The sequence below is a fragment of the Canis aureus genome, chromosome 10 (genome assembly GCF_053574225.1).
Source record: "Canis aureus isolate CA01 chromosome 10, VMU_Caureus_v.1.0, whole genome shotgun sequence".
NCBI lineage: Eukaryota > Metazoa > Chordata > Mammalia > Carnivora > Canidae > Canis > Canis aureus.
In genome coordinates, this window is record NC_135620.1 from 68767660 (window position 1) to 68791913 (window position 24254).

Genomic DNA, 24254 nt, shown 5'->3' on the forward strand with positions numbered 1-24254 from the left:
CCATGTTCATTAGTGACCCAGTCTCCCTTTTGTTTTATTACGTGAGCATGTGGTTTTCATTCTTAAGATCACAAAATGGCTGGAAGCTCCTTAAAGAAGCTTTCTCAGAAGTCCATTGCAATATCTCCCACTTATGCCCATATATTACCATATAATATGGTAACATGGCCACTCCTAGTTACAAGACAGGCTGAGAGATGCAGGGTTTTTTCTGGGCATATTGATACCTCCAATAATAGATACTACTGGGGACACCTGGGTGGCTCAGTCAGTTAAGCATCTGCCTTCAGCTCAGCTCATGATCTCAGGGTCTTGGGATCCAGCCCCATGTTGAACTCCCTGCTCAGCAGGGAGTCTGCTTCTCTCTCTCCCTCTGTGTGCCCTCTCTCTCTCAAATAAATAGATAAAATCTTTTTAAAAAGATATTGTTGGGCAGCCCTGGTGGCTCAGCGGTTTAACACTGCCTTCAGCCCAGGGCATGATCCTGGAGACCTGGGATCAAGTCCCACGTCTTGGGAGCCTGCTTCTCCCTCTACCTGTGCCTCTCTGTGTCTTTCATGATTAAATAAATAAAATCTTTAAAAAAAACTGTTGGTAAAAAAAGTGGATAATTTTTGGATACTGTTGGTAAAAAAAAGTGGATAATTCATAATAGGTATTGGAAATATCATCTCTGACATGGCAGTTGTCCCATAAAACATAAAGTTAATTGTTTTATACATGTAATAATATATATGAAATTCCCTCATGTAAGCCTCAACTCTTTGGTTAAGAGTCGTGTGCAGATGGTACAGTAAATAAATGAACAGGCAAAAAAGTAACATAAGGCATGATCCACACATCTACATACCCATTCCACTCACTACTTGAATTCATGCAAGTGAGCACTTGTCTACTGAGGGAACTGTTTCCTGGAATTCTAAGAGATGGCAGCTGTAAAGTGAGGAAAACCCACAGTGTGCCAGTAGACTATCAGAAGGCCAGGTGGAAAGCTCAGGAGGGTACTGAGACAACTGCTCCCCATCCTACCTTTCTTCATTGAATCTTATAGGAGAAAGCTTACCTTTGAAGGAGTCACAGGAAAGGGGAAGACTAATCCCTACTATGATGCAATATAGATAGAGCTATTCCAAATATCACATCCAGAAATAACATCTAGAAGAAAAGAGACAACCTATTCTGTAGTTTCCCTCCCTCCCTCCCTCCCTTCCTTCCTCCCTCCCTCCCTCCCTTCCTTCCTTCCTTCCTTCCTCCCTCCCTCCCTCCCTTCCTTCCTTCCTTCCTAAGATTTATTTATTTTAGAGAGAGAGAGAGAGAGAGAGAGAGAGAGAGAATGAGTGGGGGAGGAGCAGAGGGTGAGGGAGAGAGAGAATCTCAAGCAGACTCCCCACTGAGGGCAGAGCCCAACATAGGGCTCGATCTCATGAGATTGAGATCATGACCTGGGCCAAAATCAAGAGACTGGGCCACCCAGGTGCTCCTGTGGTCTCTTTCTTAAAATAAAATCTTTCCCAGCAGACCTCACGTTTGCCAGAACTAGATAACATGTCTACCTCTAAAGGCATGGGCAAGGGGAATGGGATTACACTGACTCTAATTGAGAGTAATTACAGTTACTCTCAATCTTGGCTGCATATTTGAATCACTTGAGGTGAGGAGCTTTAAAAAAAAAATACCACCTATGTATACTCCATACCAACTTAATTAGAATCTCTGGCAGTAAGACCCAGACATCAGATTTTTAAAAAGATCCCCAAGTGATTTCAATTTGCAAACAAGGTTGAGAACTACCAGCCTACACTTTTTCGTGCCCCAACCAACAGCATTAGCCTTACCTGGAAACTTGTGAGAACTACAAATTCTTCAACTCCTCTGTCTAAGACCTAGTTAATCAGAAACTCTGGAGGTTGGGCTTATTAATCTGTGTTTTACAAAGCTCTTCTGTTGATTTTAGTGCACATTAAAGTTTAAGAACCATTGACCTAGACTAATCAAGGTTTTATTCTAAACTGTAGTTACAGTTACCTTTTCTGAAGCATGGATGAGTAAAATTAGAAATGACAACGAATTGAAAAGCATGGGCAGGCAATAAATAATCTCATCTCTAAGCATTTTCTTTCACTTAAAACATAAAACTTTTTAGTTTGAAATGATTTCAAGCTTATAAGAAAGTTGTAACAAAGAGAGAAAGGAATTCTCATACATCTTTACTCCAAATCACCAATTTTTAACATTTTCCTACATTTGTTTCACCATAACCTCTTCTCCATTACACACACACACACACAGACACACACACTTAAGAGTTGATGAATATTAATTTCCTCTTATTCCTTAATACTTCATACTAGGAACACAGACAGTCTCTTACATTACCCCGGTAGTTATCAAGTTCAGGAAATTTATCATTGATGCAATACCTTACTCTGTAATACACATTCCAATTTGTCGACTGTGCTAGAGCAAATCTTTTTTTGTATAGAATCCAGTCGAGGATCGTGTGTTGCATCAGTTGTAATGTCTTTTTTAGTCTTACTTAATCTTTTTTTTTTTAGATTTTATTTATTTATTCATGAGAGACACAGAGAGAGAGGCAGAAACACAGGCAGAGGGAGAAGCAGGCTCCATTCAGGGAGCCTGATGTGGGACTCTTATCTGGGGACCCAAGGATCACACCCTGAGCCAAAGGCAAATGCCCAATTGCTGAGCCACTCAGGTTTCCCAGTCTTGTTTAATCTATTACAGCTCTTCAGCCTCTCATTTTTCTCTTAATGACATTGACATTTTTGATTTCTCATCTACCTCTGTGATGATGTAGACAATCAGGGTAATTTCGCCCTCCAGAGGACATTCAGCAATTTCTGGAGTGTCAAAATTGGAAGGGCTAGGATGGTGTTATTGATTGCACAACAATGTGAATGTACTCAAGTCACTGAACTATACACTTGAAAATGGTTAACATGGTAAATTTAAGTTATGCATCTAAACATACATACATGGGAATATGGGCTATAGCATCCAGGGGGGAAAGGCCAGTAATGTTGCTAAACATTCTGCAGTACACATGACAAACTTCTACAACACAGGATTATCCAGCCCAAGGGGTCAATAGCCCCAAGGTTGAGAAATCCTGGTCTACGTTGTAGTTGACCCTTGAACAATGCAGGGGTTAGGGGCACTGATGCCCACATAATCAAAAATCCATGTGTAACTTCTGACTCCCCAGAAACTTAACTACTAATAGTCTACTGTTGACCAGAAGACTTGCCATCAACAGTCTATTAACACATATTTTCTATGTTCCATGTACTATATACTGTATTCTTTCTTTTTTAAAAGATTTTATTTATTCATGAGAGACACAGAGAGAGAGGCAGAGGGAGAGGTAGGCTCCCCATGGGGAGCCTGATGTGGGACTCCATCCCGGGACCCGGGATCACGCCCTGAGCCAAAGGCAGATGCTTTGGGCCTTTGGCTGGGCCACCCACATGTCCCTATATACTGTATTCTTAAAGTAAACCAGAGAAAATAAAATGTTAAAATCATAAGAGAAAATACATTTACAGGACTATACTGCATTTATCGAAAAAAATCCATGTAGATGTGGACTTACACAGTTCAAATCAGTTAATACAGTCAACTGTATTAACACAACCTTGCTAAACTGTATTGTGTATATCCATTGAGCAAACAGTCTCACTTCTAGGAATGTATTCTGAGGAAAAATGAGTAGTGAACAATGATGCATGCACGAATGTTTTTATTGGAGACAATGTGGAAACAACTAAAATGTCCATCACAAATGAGAATGGTAAAATTAATTTCAGTATATTCATATAAAAGAAAACTATGCACTTGTTTTTTTTAAAAAGTCAAGGTATAGGTGCCTGGGTGGCTTAGTCAGTTAAGCATCTGACTTGATTTCAGCTCAGGTCATGATCTTGGGCTCCTGGGGTCCAGCCCCTTGTCAGGCTCTATGTTCAGTGGGGAGTCTGCTTGAGATTCTCTTTCTCCCTCTCCTACTGCCCCTCACCTGGCTCACACTCGCTGTCTCCAAATTAAAAAATAAATAAATAAATAGTCAAGGTAAACTTTTAGGTGTAAACTTGGAAAAATGTCTATGATATATTAAGTAAAACAAAAAGTTTCCAAAACAATATAGTATATATATAATCTCCCCTATGATTTATAAATGATCAAAACCTAGATAAAAATTTCAGATTTGCTTTTTCTCTTCTGGTCCATAGGCTCTTGGGGAGGTGTGGACTTTGATGTAGACATGGCCAAGTCCAAGAACCACACCATGCACAACCAGTCACAAAAATGGCAAGAAATGGCATCAAGAAACCCCGGTCACAAAGATATGAATCTCTTAAGGGGTTAGACCCCAAGTTCCTGAGGGACATGCGCTTTGCCAAGAAGCACAACAAGAAGGGCCTGAAGAAGATGCAGGCCAGCAATGCCAAGGCCATGACTATACGTGCCGAGGCCCTTGTCAAGCCCAAGGAGGTCAAGCCCAAGATCCCAAAGGGCGGCAGCCGCAAGCTCAATCGACTTGCCTACATAGCTCATCCCAAGCTCGGGAAACGTGCTCGAGCCCGCATTGCCAAAGGTCTCAGGCTCTGCCGGCCAAAGTCCAAGGCCAAGGCTCAAACCAAGGCCCAGGCTGCAGCTGTGGCCCTGGCTCTGGCTCCTGCTTCCACTCCTGCAGCGCAGGCCCCCAAAGGTGCCCAGGCCCCCACAAAGGCTCCAGTGTAGAGTCTTCTGCCTGCCAGTGTGAGGACGCAAGGACTGGTATGACCCCTGGGCTTCTGTCTACATGGGCCTGGTGTCCTCTTGTGCTATTTGTACAAATAAACCTGCGGCAGGATCTGTCCAAAAATAAATTTTTTTTTCAGACTTAAAGGATACATACTAAAATGTTAATAATTATCTCTGAATGATGGTATTAAGATGGAAATTTTCACTTTCTCTAGATTGTTGTAGTCCTGTATTATCAGAAAGATAAAGACATTTAAATACAGCATGGAGGTTAATAACAGTTACTAATAAAATAGTGACCGGGAATAATTCTTTGAAAAACAAAAGGTACTGCTAGCAGGTCTATGGGGAAGATTTGGTACACTTTCAGAAAGAACTGCCATACACAAAACCCCAAGGATTTCCCCATTTAACCTGGAACAGGGTGAGCTGTCTTGTGGGTGAAGAAAATGGAAAGTTTCAAGAGCCCTGACTTTTCTAAAGCGATTAAAAGCATGTGCATTGTATTGTTGGCCTCTAACTATCATTAATTAGTAATTTTATATTTGGAGAAGCCCAGGATATCTTAAAAGGCAAGTCGAAAAATCACAATGGTAAATAACAGCACACTAAAGCAGTGTTTTCCTAATAGTAAGCTATAATCCATTAATGAATCATCCAAATAATTTAGTATATTATGATCAACTTGATAGAATATAATAGATTCAATAAAATAGAAAACTGTGTGTCCTGGGTCTGGATGAAAAATTTCTTTATGGGGGTACCTGGATGGCTCAGTTGGTTGAGCATCTGACTCTTAGTTTTAGCTCAGGTCATGACCTCAGGGTCATGAGATAAAGCCCCGCATCAGTCTCCACACTAGGTAGGGAGTCTGCTTGAGATTCTCTCTCCCTCTGTTCCTCCCTCCCTCTCTCTCTCTCAAATAAATAATCTTAAAAAAAATTTCTTTCTTTATGTGGCTGTGGCCAACACATTTGAATGTTACTGCATTATATACTCAAAAATATATTCTTGGGGGTGCCTGGGTGACTTATTTGGTTAAGGATCTAGCTCTTGGTTTCAGCTCAGGTCATGATCAGGGTTCTGGGATTAAGCCCTGTGTCAGGTTCCCCACTCAGCAGGGAGTCTGCTTGAGGATTCTTTCCCTCTTCTTCTGCCCCTCCCCCTGCTTACACTCTTTCTCTAAAAAAATTAATCTTTAAAAATATATATATATTCTTATGCAAGATGGAGTTAGAAGAGTCCTTATTTGATAATTTAAGGTTAAAGTTCTCAATGTTATACTGTTTTAAAAGTTTTTTATTTAACTAATCTCTACACCCAACATTGGGCTTGAACTCTTAACACTGAGATCAAGAGTCACATGCTCTTCTGACTGAGCCAGCCAGGTGCTCCTCAATGTCAGATCTTCTGATATTTCAACTTAATTCTGCATTCTTAATCTCTCATGCATTTGGAAATTACTTTTTAGTATTGGCAGTATTATTAATTTAAATAATAATATAAAATGAATTAAAGTATCACATCCTGTTTTTTAAGGATTTTTTAAAAAAGATTTTATTTATTTATTCATGATAGACACAGAGAGAGAGGCAGAGATGTAGGCAGAAGGAGAAGTAGACTCTGCTGAGCAGGGAGCCCAATGTGGGACTCGAACCCTGGACCCCAGGGATCACGCCCTGAGCCAAAGGAAGATGCTCAACCACTGAGTCACCCAGGCACCCCTTCTTTAAGGAATTTACAATTTAAAATATGCCTCCTCGGGATCCCTGGGTGGTGCAGCGGTTTAGCGCCTGCCTTTGGCCCAGGGCGCGATCCTGGAGACCCAGGATCGAATCCCACGTTGGGCTCCCGGTGCATGGAGCCTGCTTCTCCCTCTGCCTGTGTCTCTGCCTCTCTGTGTGTGTGTGTGTGTGACTATCATAAATAAAAAAAAATAAAATATGCCTCCTCTTATTTCCCGGTTATAAGAATTCTGTAGAGAATTTCATGCTATTTTTGCCTTAATCCAACTAAGATTATAATAGTATGTCACAATATTGTTTGTTTTTTTTTTGTCACAATATTGTTAATTAACGTTTTGCTTTATACAATTTTGAATTTTAAAATAACAGTGCCATCTGGTGGTTCTTCTGAACATGTTTATATTTCTCTTGGGGATATATCAAAAAGTGAATTGCTCTTTTGCATGTGGATATCCAGTAGGTGGCAATTTTAACTTTTTGAGGAGCTGCAAAACTGTTTCCCAAAGTGGCTATGCCTTTTTACATTCCCAACAATGAAGGAGGGTTCCAATTTCTCCACATCCTGGCTAACTTATTTTCCATATTTTCTATTATAACTATTCTAGTATGTATAAAGTGGAATCTCATTGTAGTTTTGATTTGCAGCTCCCTAGTAACTAATACTTTGGGCATCTCTTCATGTGCTTGCTGACCACTTGCATATATTCTTTGGAAAAATGTCTATCCAGATCCTTTGTTCATTTTTTTTTAAAGATTTCATTTATTTATTTTAGCGTGAGCTAGAGAGAGGGGACATGTGTGCATCAGCAGGAAGAGGGGCAGAGGCAAAGGGATAGAATCCCCAGCAGACTCTGAGCCTGCCTGAAGAGCCCTACTTAGGGCTCCATCTCACCACCTTGAGATCATGACCTGAGCCAAAATCATAAGTCAGATGCTTAACCAACCAAGCCACCCAGGAGCCCGTGTTCACTTTTTAGTCGGCGTGTTCATCTTTTTGTTGCTGAGTTGTAAGAGTTCTCTATATATTCTGGATACCGGACCTTATTGGATATATGTTTGTATTTTATCCCATTCTGTAGGTTGTCTTTTCTTTTTTAAAAAAGATTTACTTATTCATGAGACACACAGAGAGAGGCAGAGACATAGGCAAAGGGACAAGGAGGCACCGCGCAGGGAGCCTGATGGGAGACTCAAACCCCGATCCTGGGGTCACACCTGGAGCTGAAGGCAGATGCTCAACCACTGAGACCCCCAGGAGTCCCTGTGGGTTGTTTTCACTTTCTTAAGCGCAAGGTAAGTTTTGCATTGAATGGTCCCTATCAACACTCTTCTTGAAACACCTAATACCTACAACAGTCTGAATAACACATTGGCGTTTCCTCATTCCTCCCACACAGGCAGACCTCCACTTTTTTGTCCTGCTGTATCTCCAGTGACCAGCATGAACTAGGTGCTACTGCGTGTTGAATAAACAAATTCTGTAGTTTTTAAGGACAATATCAAAGATGGCCAATTCAAATGCCTATAGGAGGCTGGCAACACACACGAATAAACAGAACCATTCAGGGCTTGCAGTAAGCGGAGGAATACAAACCCTATTTCCAAACTAGTTCAACTAGTCCTCATTTAACAACCTCATCATCCTGTTCTACCCTCCCAAAATACACTTTCTCGGGAGGCCTGGGTGGCTCAGCGGTGGAGCGTCTGCCTTTGGCTCGAGGCGTGATCCCAGGATCCGGAACCGAGTCCCACATTGGGCTCCTTGCGGGGAGCCTGCTTCTCCTCTGCCTGTATCTCTGACTCTCTGTGTCGGTCATGAATAAATAAATAAAATCCTAAAAAAAAAAATTAATTAGTTAAAAAAACACACTAGGGTCCACTTGTGATGAGCGCTAGGTGTTGCATGGAAGTGTCCAATCGCTACATTGTACCCTTGAAACTATTATCACACTGTATGTTAACTGGAATTTAAATACTTAAAAAAAAACCAAAAAACCCGCAATACTAGATCCCAGAATTCACCTTATTCCTGCACTGAGTTTGGGAGTTTCTTCCGGAAGACCACTGCTAACGATGCATGCTCCCCCCAGACTATTGCAAAGCGCTCAGCCCCAGGAGCTGCTGCTCGTCACTGGGCGATGCAGGGACAGGTGAGAGCCGCCAGCCGTAGGCCGCAGCCCGGGGGAGGATGCGACCGTGGCCGGCTTCGGGAGCAAGCGAGGACGGCGGCGCCCTCGGTGCTGCGCGCGCAGGAGCCAGGCGCCGGGCTCGGGCCGGGGAGGGAGCCCGCAGGTCAGCCTCTGCAGAGAAGCGGCCCCCGCGCCCTCCATGAGGTCCCGAGGGCGCGACTGCAACCGCCACCCCACGCGCGGACGCCGGCGCCTGCACCCGCGCGGGAAAAGCGCACGCATGTAGCGGCTGACGCGCGCGCTACGCCCGTGGCGGGCGGGACGCCGATTGTCCCCGCAGAGCCCCGCGACGCGCGCGGGGCGGAGCCGCCTTTCTTCCTCGGCGCCTGCGCAGAGAGAGCGCGTCCAGCGGCCGGGCGGGGGCGGGGAAGGCGGAAACTAGCGCCGAGCGCCGGAGCCCGCTGCGTGCGCAGGCGCACTCCGAGGGCCGCCGCTCCTGGGAGCGCCCGCTCGCCGCCGGCCTCCGGGCGGGGCCTCGAGGGACCGGGGCTAAATGAGGAGAGGAGGCCCGCGTCTCCGGGTCCGCTCGCCGACGCAGCCGTCGCCGCCGCCTCTGCTCTGAGGAAACCATGTTACCCAACACCGGGTAAGGGCACGACGGGAGGCGCGGCCGGGCGGAGCGGGCGGCCCGGGGGAGCGCGCGACCCCCGCTGCGTGTGGAGAGCGGGGCCTCGCGGGGGGGAAGCCGGAGCCGTGTGCTTCGGGGTGGCGGCGCGGGCGGGCCTCTCGCTCCCCGAGGGACGGGGTCTGGAGCTCGAGGTGAAAGGTCGCCGGAAGGCTCGCGGGGCTGGCGCCTCGCTTGTCCCCGACGCTCCCCCCGAATACCCACGTCACAAAGGGCTGTTTGAAGAGGTGATCTTCAAGTGTGACACGTGAAACTCGTCCTTCATAGGGGCGTCCTTTCCGCGGGGGCGCTTCACTGAAGTCTTCCAAAAATGCTGGTAAAACACACGTACACAGCGTCTACCATCCTGACCATTTTTTTTTTTAAATATTTTATTTATTTATTCATGAGAGACACAGGCAGAGGGAGAAGCAGGCTCCATGCAGGGAGCCCGACGTGGGACTCGATCCCGGGTCTCCAGGATCACGCCCTGGGCCGAAGGCAGATGCTAAACCACTGAGCCCCCCCGGGCTGCCCCGTCTTAACCATTTTTAAGCGTAGTGTATTCATATTGCCCGCAGCCGTTCTCCAGAACTTTGTCAACTTGCAAAAGAAACTCTATAGGCGGGGCACCTGGGTGGCTCAGTGGTTGAGAAGTCAGCCTTCAGCTCAGGTCGTGATCCTGGGGTCCGGGGATCGAGTCCCCACGGGGAGCCTGCTTCTCCCTCTGCCTGTGTCTCTGCCTCTCTCTCTGTCTCTCTCATGAATAAAGAAATAAAATTGCAAAAAGAAAGAAACTCTATACCCATTAAACAACCCCCCCTTTCCCTCCAGCTGCTGGCAAACCACCATTCTACTTTCTGTTGTTGCAAAGTGTACCGGTCTTCAGGGCAGCGATTTGTGTGTTTTGTAATTTGCTTGAAGCAAACAGGCACGTGGCCAAAAGACTTACAAAAGCTCAAAAGGGTATAAGAGTAAAAAGTGAGTTTCTCCATCCTTCATGTTCGGTTTCTCAGTGACTCTCTGGTATGTTTTCAGAGATAAGCTATGCATATACACATTTGTACACCACCCTAAAAATGCACAGGCACACATAGTCACGCACACTGCCTTTTTTTTTTTTAATTTAAGATTTTAGTTATTTATTCATGAGAGACACAGAGAGAGAGGCAGAGACACAGGCAGAGGGAGAAGCAGGCTCCATGCAGGGAGCTGCATGCCGGACTCCGATGGCTTTCCAGGATCACACCCTGAGCTGAAGGCGGACACTCAACCACTGAACCACCCAGGCGTCCCGGCATCACTTTTACAAATAGTAGAAAACTCCCTTTTGGGCCTTGCCATTTTTACTTAGTATGGGACACACATACATTTTAGGTATAGTATATGCAGATCTTCTTTCTCTTTTAGTGGTAACATGGTATTTTGTCGATGTTCCATAATTTACTTAAAACAGTCACCTAAAAAAAAAAAAAAAAAAACCAGTCACCTATCCCTGGATACCAGATCATTTCTAGTTTTTTTGTTACTGCATGTTTGCTGCAGTCATTAACCTTGTATCCACTGCTTGCACATTTTTGAGTGTATCTCTATAACAAATTCCTGGAGGTGAAGTTCCTGGATAAAAAAAGTATATGAACGGGGATCCCCGGGTGGTTCAGTGGTTTCGCACCTGCCTTCAGCCCAGGGCATGATCCTGGGGTCCTGGGATTGAGTCCCACATCGGGCTCCCTGCATGGAACCTGCCTCTCCCTTTGCCTGAGTCTCTGCCTCTCTCTCTCTCTCTCTGTTTCTCATGAATAAATAAATAAAATCTTAAAAAAAAAAAAAAAGTATATGAACTTTACACTGGCTAATATCCTCAGTGCTCCAAAGAGGTTGAATATCCATAAAGGATGAATGAAGTTTCCTAATCCAGGTTGGCAAACAACAAAATGCTTGATGATAAAAGTATTTGTTTTGATTTGCTTTTCTTTTTTAAAACTGTTAACAAAAATTTTTATCACATTTGCTCTGATTTTGAGGTACCAGAGAAGTTTGGTAAATTGTAGTGTAGATTAACTCCACATTAGCAAGTTTTAGCTGTCCGCCAATGGTACTGACAAATTTGGACTCTTTCTTTCTTGCCTCCTTTGGTTCTAATGCTTTTGAGCTGGAGAGGCTTCCTTGTAGCACAGCCCCTGGGTTTCAGGCTAAAGGTAAAAACCGTCTTTGCCTTTATTTCTGCCACTGCCTGAGACTCTGTAAGGAGAAAAATGTCCTTTACCCTACTGGGAATCAATCCAGCTAGACCAAAGGCAAAGGGATAAGGCTTTTAAAGCAATAGTGGACACATTTTCCTCTCAATACTTCCATTAAAAAAAAACTTTATTATTTTTTAAAGATTTTTATTTATTTATTTATTCATGAGAGACAGAGAGGCAGAGACACATAGGCAGAGGGAGAAGCAGGCTACCTGCGGGGAGCCCAATATGGGACTTGATCCCAGGACTCCGGGATCATGACCTGAGACAAAGACAGACATTCAACCACTGAGCCACCCAGGTGCCCTATTATTTTTTTAAATATTTTATTTATTTATTTGAGAGAGGGGGGCAGAGGGACAGGGAGAAGCAGGCTCCTGTCTAAGCAGGGAGCCTCATGCGGGGCTCGATCCCAGGACTCCAGGGTATCAGCATCTTGACCTGAGCCAAAGGCAGATGCTTAATCATCTGAGCCACCCAGGCACTCCAAGATATAGGATTTCTATTTTTCACATTTAGTGTAGGAATTTTAATGTGTAAATAACTTACAACGTGAAGAAAATAAAATTTTACCATTCCCGGGATCCCTGGGTGGTGCAGCAGTTTAGCGCCTGCCTTTGGCCCAGGGCGCGATCCTGGAGACCCGGGATCGAATCCCACGTCGGGCTCCCGGTGCATGGAGCCTGCTTCTCCCTCTGCCTATGTCTCTGCCTCTCTCTCTCTCTCTCTCTCTCTCTCTCTCTCTCTGTGACTACCATAAATTAAAAAAAAAAAAAAAAAAAAATTTACCATTCCCTCAAGTAATAGAAGAACCTAGAAGAATGGGACACCTGGGTAGCTCATGATTACAATTCAAAAAATTAACAGTAATTCCTCAATATCATCTACTACCTATCCATTTTCAAAGTCTTATAACTATCTCAAAGATGTCTTTTTAAGTTGGTTTTATCAAATCAGGATCCTGTAAGGACTTCATATTGCATTTAGTTGCTAGATCTTATAAGTCTTTCTTGATCTGTAACAGCTTCCCTTCCACTTTTTCTTTTCTTTTCTTTTCTTTTCTTTTCTTTTTAAGACTTTATTTTTTTATTCATAGAGACACAGAGAGAGAGAGAGAGAGAGGCAGAGACACAGGCAGAGGGAGAAGCAGGCACCATGCAGAGAGCCTGACGTGGGACTGGATCCAGGGTCTCCAGGATCACGCCCTGGGCTGCAGGCGGTGCTAAACCACTGAGCCACCAGGGCTGCCCCCCTTCCACTTTCTTTATGCCATTTATTTGCTGAAGAATATAGATCATTTGTCCTGTGGGAGAGTCCATATTCTGGATTTGGGACTTCTCATTTTCATTGCTATTATACTGTATTGCAGATTTTTGCCTATGTATAGAAATATAATTTTCTTCATTGACTTTTCATTGAGTTTGAAAATTTGTCAAACTCTTATTAAATCTAGTAATTTAATTACACATTATTTTGGTTTTCTATGTAATCATGTAAACTACAAATAATAATATTAGCATTATTTCTTTCATTTCAAAGTGTTTCTTTCTTTCTCATGCCTTATTTATTCAAAGAAGAAATGTTCCCAGATGGAAGGTTTGATATACAAGAATACATAAAAAATACTAAAATAAAAGAAACAAAAAAATAGAAATAAAAAATTATGGTAAATTAACTACAGAAATCTAAAGTGTATTTATAATAATAATTAGTAAAACATAAAGAATAATAAATAATATTTGCACAAAGAATTAAAACATATTACAATAATAGAAGTTAAAAACCAGACTGATTTGAGTTTTACTTTTCTAGGTTTTTTTTTTAAAGCTAGTTGTTTGTAAAGCTATTAGTTAAGACAGTGCAATCCATGTAGACCAGTGGAACAGAAGAGAAAGCCTTAGAAATGGCTCTTTATTTATGGAGACTCATCTTGACAAAGCTAGAATTGAAGATCTATAGGAAAGTTGGGCTTTTTAGACTGGGACAGTTGGTTGTCCACATTGAAAAGAATGTAATTGGATCCCTACCTCAACTCATACATAAAAGTTAATTCTAGGTAGGTTAAAGACTAGTATTTAAAAAATAAACCATAAATTGTTTGAAAGACAAATTAATACAGTGTGGTTAGGGAAGGATTTTTTGTTTTAAACACAAAGCATTGGCTATAAAAGAAAAGATTCATAAATTCTACATGAAAATGAAGAATTTCTACTCGTCAAAAGATATAGGGACACCTGAGTGGCACAGTTGGTTAAGCATCTGACTTTGGCTCAGGTCATGATCTCAGGGTTGTGAAATGGAACGTTGAGTCATCATCGTGGTCATTGGGCACCCTCTTCAGTGGGGAGTCTGCTCTCCCTCTGCCCCTTCCGCCGCTCATTCATTCATTCTCTCTCTCTCAATAAATAAATAAAATCTTTAAAAAAAAGGGACACCTGAGTGGCTCAGCATTTGAGCATCTGCCTTGGCTCATGGGATCCAGGATCGAGTTCCTCATTGGGCTTCCTGCGGGAGCGTGCTTCTCCCTCTGCCTGTGTCTCTGCCTCTATTGGTGTCTCTCATGAATAAATAAATACATCTTTAAAAAAAAAAGGACACTATCAAGGTGTAGTGAAAAGTCAAGCCACAAATGAGAAGATTTTTAAAGTACATATGATTTATAAATACATGTACTACGCATATTTAAATATGTAGATATATATGACTTTGCATTTACATATATGAATACAGTTTTGGTAAAGTTTATTTTTAGTAATCTCTATACCCAGTGTGGGGCTTGAGTGAGCCAGCCAACTGCCCCAGTGTATGAATATTTACATAGTTTTATAATTTACATTTAAATATTTATAATTAATCTATACACTTTATTTTAAATATAATTTATGAATCGTTTGTAATATTAAGATGAACAAAACTGATAGGAATTATAAAGAAGAACATGACTTTTTTTTTTTTTTAATTTTTTTTTTTTTTTTTTTTTTTTATGATAGTCACACAGAGAGAGAGAGAGGCAGAGACACAGGCAGAGGGAGAAGCAGGCTCCATGCAGGGAGCCCGACGTGGGATTCGATCCCGAGTCTCCAGGATCGCGCCCTGAGCCAAAGGCAGGCGCCAAACCGCTGCGCCACCTAGGGATCCCAACATGACTGTTAACATATAAAAATTAGCCTTATTAGTAATCAGGGAAATGTAATTAAAACAACACTGAGATACCATTTCCATTTCATATCTATCAAATTGGCAAAAATTTTTTTTTGGCAAAAATTTTAAATATCTGACATTAAATGTTGGGGAAATGTGGAGCTATGCTGCTAGTAGGAATATTAACTGCTTTGGAAAGAGGTTTGGCATTACTTGGGAAAGTTGAACTTCAGTGTTTCAATTATCTGTTGCTGTTTAGCAAATACTCCAAAACGTAATGGTTTATTTTTATTTGTTTTTTAGAAGATTTTTATTCCTCCATTCATGAGAGACAGAGAGAGAGAGAGAGAGAGAGAGAGGCAGAGACACAGGCAGAGGGAGAAGCAGGCTCTCCAAACCTGATGTGGGACTCAGTCCAGGGGAGACACAGAGAGACAGATACGATATAGGCAGAGTGGAGAAGCAGGCTCCCTCCAGGGAGCCTGATGTGGGACTTGATCCCAAGACCCCAGGATCACGCTCTGAGTCAAAGGCAGACGTTCAACCGCTGAGCCACCCAGGCACCCCATAAAACATAATGTTTTAAAACAACAGTGATTTTTTTTTTTATTATCCACAGTTCTTGAGTTAACTGGGTTTTTCTGCTCTGTATACTCTAAATTGAGGTCATTGATACAGTTGCATTTAGCTGAGTCCTTAGCTGGGGCTGAAACATCCTAAACAGCCTCTCACCCTCCAGGGCCTCTCTCACTTGACCTGTCATCATTTGGTAATTTGTTCCACTCTGTATCATAGCATCTCGCTACGGAGAGAGACAGTGGAGACTGCCAGCCACCTTACAGTGTGGGGTTGGAAATCAGAATATCACTTTCATTACATTCTATTGCTCAAAAAAAAGTCAAAAAGCTAACCCAGACTCAAGGGGAAGGGAAAAATACATTCTTCCTCTTGATGAAAGGAATGCCAAAGGACTTGTGGCGATGCTTGATCTACAACAGTAGCCTGTAATCCAGCAGCTTCACCAATAGGTTTATATGCCCTAGAGAAACTCTTGCACATGTGACTGGAAAAAGTGAACAAGAATATTTTTAGCAACATTGTTTGTAATAGACAAAAAAAGAAAACTGGAAACCATCACCCAAATCTATAAATAGTAGAACGAATAGACAATTTGTAGTATGCTCATATGCAGATACTACGTATTAATTAAAATAATATAGTTATCTGCACCAACATGGATAAATCTCCACACAATGTTTTGTGAAAGAAGTAAATCCTACAGTTCCATACTGTATGAATCCATTATATAAAGTTCAGTTAAAATTAAATAATGTATTGGGATGCCTGGGTGGCTCAGTGGTTGAGCATCTGACTTTGGCTCATGTGGTAATCCTGGGGTCTTGGGATCAAGTCCCACATCAGGCTTCCCGAAGGGAGCCTGCTTCTCCCTTTGCCTATATCATATCTGCCTCTTTGTGTCTCTCATGAATAAATAAATAAAATCTTAAAAAAAAAAGACACTTTTTTTTAAAAATTAAAGTGTATTACTTAGACATTGGTTAGGCAAGCATTTTTTTTTTTTTAAGTGATCTCTGTGCCCAATATGGGGCTTGAACTCCCGACCCCAAGATCAAGAGTTACAATGCTGTACTGATTGAACCAGCCAGGCACCCCAGGCAAGCTTTTCCTGAAAAGGGCCAGATAGTAAATATTTTAGGCTTCATAGGTGAGAGGCAAAATTGGAGGTAGTATGTAGGCAATGAAATGTGTATGTAATGTATGTATAAGTGTATCTATATATATCTAAGACAATGCATAATGAGAAAACCAATTTCCACAATATTTTTTATTAGTGAAATTCAAAAGAAGAACAGTTTTTTTGGCAATACAATGAGAAGAATGAAATTCTTTTTGCGGAGGAAGAGAGGGTTTATTAGTGTCCTAGGGCTGCCATAACAAAGTACAAGTTGAGTGGCTGCAAACTAATTCTCTCACAGTTCCGGAGGCTAGATGTCTCAAATCTAAAATCAGGGTGTCAGCCAGAATATTCTCCCCTGAAATTCTGGGTAGAAATCTTCCTTGCCTCTTCCACAGTGTGAGAGAGCTTCTGGTGACAGCCAGCAATTCTTTGCATTCTTACCTTGCATCACTCCAATCTCTCCCTCCTTCATCAGATGGTATTCTTGTATGTGGATCTTTTTTTTTTTTAATTTTTATTTATTTATGATAGTCACAGAGAGAAAGAGAGAGAGGCAGAGACACAGGCAGAGGGAGAAGCAGGCTCCATGCACCGGAAGCCCGATGTGGGATTCGATCCCGGGTCTCCAGGATCGCGCCCTGGGCCAAAGGCAGGCACCAAACCCCTGCGCCACCCAGGGATCCCTTGTATGTGGATCTTTACATAGTCTTCTCTCCTCGTTTCCAGTCATACTGAATTAAAGGCCCACCCGACTCCAATATGTCCTCATCTTATCTAATTACATCTGCAACAATTCTCTTTCTAAATAAGGTCACATCCTGGGTTACTAGAGGTTAGCACTTCAGCATATCCTTTTGGGTAGGTACAACTCAAGACACAGCAGGGAGGTAATGTTTGGCTTCATCGGGGTTCAAAATTAGTGTTCCTTATCATCAAATTGATCATAAATGTTCATCTGTAAAAGCTATTCTTAGCTTTAGGACTATATACAAACAAAAAAAAAAAAAAAAAAAGGACTATATACAAACAGATGGAGGGTCAGATTTGGCCCTTAGGTTAGGCATAGAGGTGTTGGTATAAGAAATAGTAAAAAACAAAACAAAAAAACGGGAATAAAGGAATAGACTAGTGCCTTATGGAGAATTGGTAATATTCCTGTTTCTCTTTCTTGCAACTCATTTTATTCTTTATATATATATATATATATATATATATATATATTAGTTTACACGCTTTTTGTATGTTTGCTGTATTTCACTAATAATAGTCACCACCTCTTGGTCTCTTCCCTTCTCCACTCCCCGGCTTTCCTACCAAAACATTTATTTCTTACTTTAAAACCCTTCCCCATGTTCCCTCTGATCTTTTCTGAGGTGTAAATCCTATAGATCTTGGCAGGAACCTTATGTTTTTATTGGTTAACGAGTCTGTGTAGTTATACTCCCCTATCTCTTTATGATTGTCACTTTCACTGTATTTACCCTCCTCAGAGAAGGTTTTGTTTTTGTTTTTTAAGTAGGCTCCATGCCCAGCATGAAGCCCAACAGGGGCTTAAACTTAGGACCCTGAGATCAAGAACTGAGCTGAGATAAAAAGTCAGATGCTTAACCGACTGAGCCACCCAGGTGCCCCATCACAATCAATTTTAAAACCTTTTCATCATCTTCGAAAAAGGCCCTACACTCCTTAGCTATCAACTCCAACCCCCTCCACCCCTAGTCCTCAGCAGCCACCATCCCTGTGACTCAGATTACCTTTTCTGGACATTTCGTATAAGTGGAATCGTACAGTCTATGGTCCTTTGTGACTGGCTTCTTTCACTTAGCATAATGTTTTCAGGGTTCATCCATGTAGCATGGATCAGTACTTCTTTTTATTGTTGAATATATTCCTTTGTGGATATACTGCAATTAAGCAATTAACTTAATCAGGGAATTAAGTAATTAACTTAATAAATAAATAAAGCTTTTATTTATTTATTCATGAGAGACACAGAGAGAGGCAGAGACATAGGTAGAGGGAGAAGCAGGCTCCATGCAGGGAGCCTGACGTGGGACTCGATCCTGGGACTCCAGGACCACGCCCTGGGTCAAAGGCAGGTGCCAAACCGCTGAGCCACCCAGGGATCCCCTCGGTTATAATAATTTATAAATCATTGTGCAGTGGCAGTATTACAGAGCTATTTGCTGTCAGGGAGGGAGGGTGGTTTAGAGAAAGTTTTAGAGGAGAAAACACATAATGTGAAAAGATGCAGAAGTTTCCTCTTAATAATAAGTAAATAAAACTTGAGGTTTCTCATGAGGTCATATTTGTTCTGTTGTAGGAAGCTAGCAGGATGTACAGTTTTTATCACAGGTGCAAGCCGTGGCATTGGCAAAGCTATTGCATTGAAAGCAGCAAAGGATGGAGCAAACATTGTCATTGCTGCGAAGACTACACACGCACACCCCAAGCTTCCAGGCACAATCTTTACTGCTGCTGAAGAAAGTGAGTGAATGTGACCATGCCATTTCGTGACATGTCCTAACCATGGTTTCAATACATAGAGAATTTGCGGGAGAGTTTAATTTTAGCTATTTGAAAGCTACTCTGAAAATAATTTTATCTGGTTAAAGAAGTTTTGTCACCTTAGAGCACTGATTCAGGAACTTTTTTCCCAGCACTTTTTTTTTTTTTAAAGATTTTATTTATTTATTTGAGAGAGAGAGAGAGAGAAAGCACAGAGGGAGAGAGAGGAGAAGCAGATTCCCCACTGAGCAGGGAGCTCAATGCGGGGCTCTATCCCAGGACCCCCGGTATCATGACATGAATTGAAGGTAGACACTTAACTAACTGAGCCACCCAGGCGCCCCCAGCATTTTTGAATGATGTGAGAGACTCCCCTTAAAAATTATGTCTCTTGAGGGCAGTGATTCTTGGATCTGTGCAGAGAATAGGGAATAGGGGGAGTGGAAATGAGAAGCGGATGAGGTAAACACTTTGAAAAAGCTCTCCATTCTATTTATTCTGTGCCATTTGAAACTCATTGTCTTAATACTTTTGGTTCACAAATAATTATCAAGTGCTTATATTCAAGGCATTGTGCACTAGGCATAGTATCAGGAAGGAGGGCTTAAAATTCAACTTCAAGGGCAGCCCTGGTGGCACAGCGGTTTAGCGCCGCCTGCAGCCCTGGGTGTGGATTCTGGAGACCCAGGGTCGAGTCCAACGTCAGGCTCCCTGCATGGAGCCTGCTTCTCCTTCTGCCTGTGTCTCTGCCTCTCTCTCTCTTTCTCTGTGTCTCTTATGAATAAATAGATAAAATCTTTAAAAAAAAATTCAACTTCAGTTAATATTGCTAGTTTTGTTAGTCATGTTAATAGCATCATGGTTATGTTAGGGGAACACATATGAGGTATTTATAAATAAGATGATACCTGGGTTTTGTTTTAAAATACACACCAGCCAAAAACAGGATTGGGGGTAAAAAAAAATTAAACAAGGGGCCCCTGGGTGGCTCAGTTGGTTGAGCATTTGCTTTTTGCTTGGGTCATGGTCCAGGGGTCCTGGGATGAAGTCCCACATTAGGTTTCCTGCTCAGCAGGGAGTCTGCTTCTCCCTCTCCCCCTCCCCTTGCTCATTCTTGTGCACTCTCTCTCTCTCTCTGAAATGAATAAATAGGGGATCCCTGGGTGGCTCAGCAGTTTGGTGCCTGCCTTTGGCCCAGGGCATGATCCTGAAGTCCCAAGATCGAGTCCCACATCAGGCTCCCTGTGTGGAGCCTGCTTCTCCCTCTGTCTATGTCTCTGCCTCTCTCTCTCTCTCTCTCTGTGTCTCTCATGAATAAATAAATAAAATCTTAAAAAAAATGAAATGAATAAATAATCTTTTAAAAACTTAACTGTCAGAGCATTGACAATCATTGAAGATAGGTGATAGATTAATGGTAATTTATTATACTCTTTATGTTTTTGCATATTTCTTGAAATTTCATGATAAAGGTTTTTATTTTTATGTTTATTTTTTAAAGATTTATTTATTTATGATAGACATATATGTAGAGAGAGAGAGGCAGAGACACAGGAGGAGGGGTAAGCAGGCCCGTGCCGGGAGCCTGACATGGGACTCGATCCTGGGACTCCAGGATCGTGCCCTGGGCCAAAGGCAGACGCGAAACCGCTGAGCCACCCAGGATCCCCCATGATAAAGGTTTTTAAAATTAACTTCCTTTTTTCTTTTTTCAATTATTATTATTATTTTTTTAAGATTTTACGTATTTATTCATGAGACACACACACACAGAGGCAGAGACACAGGCAGAGGGAAAAGCAGGTTCCATGCAGGGAGCCCGATGTGAGACTCCATCCTGGGATTCCAGGGTCATGACCTGAGCTGAAGGCAGACTCTCAACCGCTGAGCCACCCAGGTGGGCGTCCCAACTTCCTTTTTTTCTTAGCTTTTAAGAGAATTTTTAAAAATTACCTTTTTATTTTTTATTTTTTGTTTTTTTAAAGATTTATTTATTTATTTTAGGGAAAGAGCTCATGAGAGTGGGGAAGAGGTAGAGAGAGAGAGAATCCTCAGACTCCCTGCTGAGCATTGATTCTGAGCAGGGCTTGTTCCATGACCCATCACATCATGACCCAAGCTGAAACCAAGAGCCACCCTGACACTCCCCTCCCTTTTTCTCATTTTTTTTTTAAATTTTTATTTATTTATGATAGTCACAGAGAGAGAGAGAGAGAGGCAGAGACATAGGCAGAGGGAGAAGCAGATTCCATGCACCGGGAGCCCGACGTGGGATTCGATCCTGGGTCTCCAGGATCGCGCCCTGGGCCAAAGGCAGGCACTAAACCGCTGCGCCACCCAGGGATCCCTTTCTCATTTTTTAAATAGAGTTGGTCTCTGTAGTTTGAGGCTAGATATGGATTAGTCTGTTCTACTGTGGGGTGGAGTCACTAGTAGTTATAAGAACATAGTTATTTTTATTGGTTTTCTGAAAATAAGGTGCTTATTTGATTCATATTAAAATGAAAAGTTTAGTATTTGAATGCCTCAGTGCTTTTTTGTTTGTTTATCCTTTGTAGTTGAAGCAGCTGGAGGAAAGGCCTTGCCATGTTCTGTTGATGTGAGAGATGAACAGCAAATCAGTAATGCAGTGGAGAAAGCAGTGGAGCGATTTGGAGGTAGTGCCTTAATTCTGAAATAATTATTGAATATTGTAACTATACATTTTAAAAAATTGTCTTAATCTCCTTAGTCTTTGGAGTATAACCAGGTAATGAGTATTTGCTTATGTAGAGATGCAGCTTAAAACCATCTGATGACTTTGTTGTTGATAAAAATTATTTTGAATAATATAACACATCTATCATTCAAAATAAGGTTAGGCCCTTGACAATAACATATCTAACCAACTAGTTTGGTTAGATCACATCCTCTTGCCTCTCTTTAATTAATGTAACCATCATTTGATAACTTTCTGAGATTTATTGGATAAAGTGTAGATAACCTACTGGCATTCAAGATATTTTATGTTCTGATCTCAACACTTTTTGGTTCCCTTTTTTTTCTCTGCCCCTATATAAACACTTTATTCTTCCCCAAATAGTTTACTTCCTTATCCTTGCCTTGAAGTTTTTGCCTCTTAACTTTTTCTCTTCTCCATCCTGAGTCTTCTTTAGTGCCCATCTCTGCATCTCCAGTCCTACCTGAAATGTTCCCTTCTCTATCTTTTGAAATCCCAGCTTTCTGTGGTTAAATCTCATCTCCTTCATGAAGCCGATTTCCTCACCATGCCAACTAATCAGAAGTGTATTTTTCTTTCTCTGAATTCCTAAAACATGCCTTTGATCCTTGTACTATTTTATTTTTTTAAAAGATTTGTTTTATTTTACAGAGGGGGAGGGGCAGAGAGAGAGAGAGAGAAAATCTCAGACTCCCCACTGAGGGTGGAGCCTAACATGGGGTTTGATCTCACAACCCTGAGATCCTGGCCTGAGCTAAAATCAAAAGTAGGATGCTTGGCTGACTGAGCCACCCAGGCGCCCCTGTTAAACTACTTTAGATCTTAGTATTTTTTGTCCTCAATTAGTTCATAAACTTTTACAAGGCAGGTGTTGGGGGTTGAGCTAAAGCTTTAATGGTATTATAGCAAGGTACCTGGCTGTGTCCAAATCCTGCCCAAACTATTGCCACTCTTCCCTGTTCCTCCCATAATATTGCAGAGACTATATGTATGTACATGTGAAAGATAGTGACCAGTGGGGAAAAGAGATATTTTATTGTTAGCATGGCTTGTACTTATAATCTTTGGTGCAGAATGCTGTGTTATAAATGACTGGGAAAAATAAATGAATGAATGAATGAATGAATGAATGAATGACTGGAGCACAGAGTTTTGCCTCAAGTGGGGCCACTATCTTTAAATCCAAAGTCTCAGAGTGCCTGGGTGGCTCAGGTGGGCTCAGGTCAAGCCCCATATTGGTTCCTGGCTCAGTGGTTCCTCCCTCTTTTTGTGCCCCCTCCCTCCGCCACCCCCCCTTCTGCAAGTATGTGCAGGTGTTTCTCTGTCTCTCAAATAAATAAAAATCTTTAAAAAAAAATCCAAAGTCTTACCCCTAGCTGACAAAGTAATGTGAATGCCCATGTGAGAAGAGGAGAGAGAATGTAAAATTGCTTTTTTCTTACTGATGGGACCACAAGTGTGGAAGAGAAAGGAGAGGAAGCCACATACATGTGCAGGACCTTTTATCTAAAATGTCTTCACCTGCTAGTAAAAGTGACCAATTAATGTTAATTAAGATTTGACCTTATTTAAACATTTCTAGGGAAGAATTAAGGGAGAAAGAAGATGGGGTAGATAGGGGCTTTACCTTTCTCTATAATCATTCAGTGTTATTTTTTTCTGTTGATCCATTGTGTGCATCAACTGAGGGTAAGTTTATCCTTCCAGGAGAATGAGATCATCAGTTATGGGGGAAGGGGCTGCCACCACCTTTGTCTAAGCCCTACTATCCTTCCTTCTGTCCTATAATTCTGGAGAATGTGAGCAGTCCAAATATTGTCAGGATTGTCCCAAGAAACCTCTGAATTGGGTCAAGACAGGACATAAAAGATACTCAAAAAAGTTATACAGGCCTAGAATTCACCCCCTGTTTGACTTCCCATCTTTTTTTTTTTTTTTTCTTTCTTCAGTCTTTATTTTATTTTATTTTTTTTTACCAAATGCTGCCTTTTTTTTTTTTTTTATTGGTGTTCAATTTACTAACATACAGAATAACACCCAGTGCCCGTCACCCATTCACTCCCACCCCCCGCCCTCCTCCCCTTCTACCACCCCTAGTTCGTTTCCCAGAGTTAGCAGTCTTTACGTTCTGTCTCCCTTTCTGATATTTCCCACACATTTCTTCTCCCTTCCCTTATATTCCCTTTCACTATTATTTATATTCCCCAAATGAATGAGAACATATAATGTTTGTCCTTCTCCGACTGACTTACTTCACTCAGCTGACTTCCCATCTTGAATTCTATTCTTGATAACTCTGTCTATCCTGGGTCACCAGAAAGTTATACATTATATAGTACATGATGGCAAAGCCGAGTAACATGCTAGAGTGTCCAAATGGAAAGTACCTCCACTTGCCAGTATTGGGCTCTTACAGAGAAATTGAAGTCTCAAAAATTATTATTTTTTAAAGATTTTATTTATTTATTCACGAGAAACAGAGAGAGAGGCAGAGACATAGGTAGACAGAGAAGTAGGCTCCATGCAGGGAGCCCAGTGTGGGACTCGATCCTGGGACTCCAGATCACGCCCTGGGCCGAAAGCAGGCGCTAAACTGCTGAGCCACCCAGGCGTCCTGAAATCTCAAAAATTAATTTCTTCTTGTT

General features: G+C 41.9%; 2 protein-coding genes and 1 pseudogene across 5 annotated transcripts in view; 2 read left to right on the plus strand and 1 right to left on the minus strand.

Annotated features, from left to right (window-relative positions):
• PTBP3 (polypyrimidine tract binding protein 3) overlaps positions 1–8690 on the minus strand; it is a 152913-nt gene extending 144223 nt beyond the window's left edge. For both annotated transcript variants that reach the window (XM_077912914.1, XM_077912911.1), the window contains exon 1: positions 8529–8690. The gene's annotated coding sequence lies outside the window, so the exon portion shown is untranslated. The remainder of the gene's footprint in view (positions 1–8528) is intronic.
• Positions 4223–6035, plus strand: LOC144322669 (large ribosomal subunit protein eL29 pseudogene; annotated as a pseudogene).
• A 413-nt stretch (positions 8691–9103) lies between the features above and the next one.
• Positions 9104–24254, plus strand: part of HSDL2 (hydroxysteroid dehydrogenase like 2) — a 61776-nt gene continuing 46625 nt past the window's right edge. Inside the window, exons 1-3 of one of the 3 annotated variants that reach the window (XR_013388320.1) lie at positions 9104–9281; positions 18706–18869; positions 21449–21547. Coding sequence is in view for 2 of the 3 variants with exons in the window: in XM_077912922.1 (XP_077769048.1) it covers positions 9265–9281; positions 18706–18869; positions 21449–21547 (280 nt within the window). In the remaining variant the exon portion in view is untranslated. The remainder of the gene's footprint in view (positions 9282–18705; positions 18870–21448; positions 21548–24254) is intronic. The other 2 variants (XM_077912922.1, XM_077912923.1) reach the window with 2 other exon arrangements.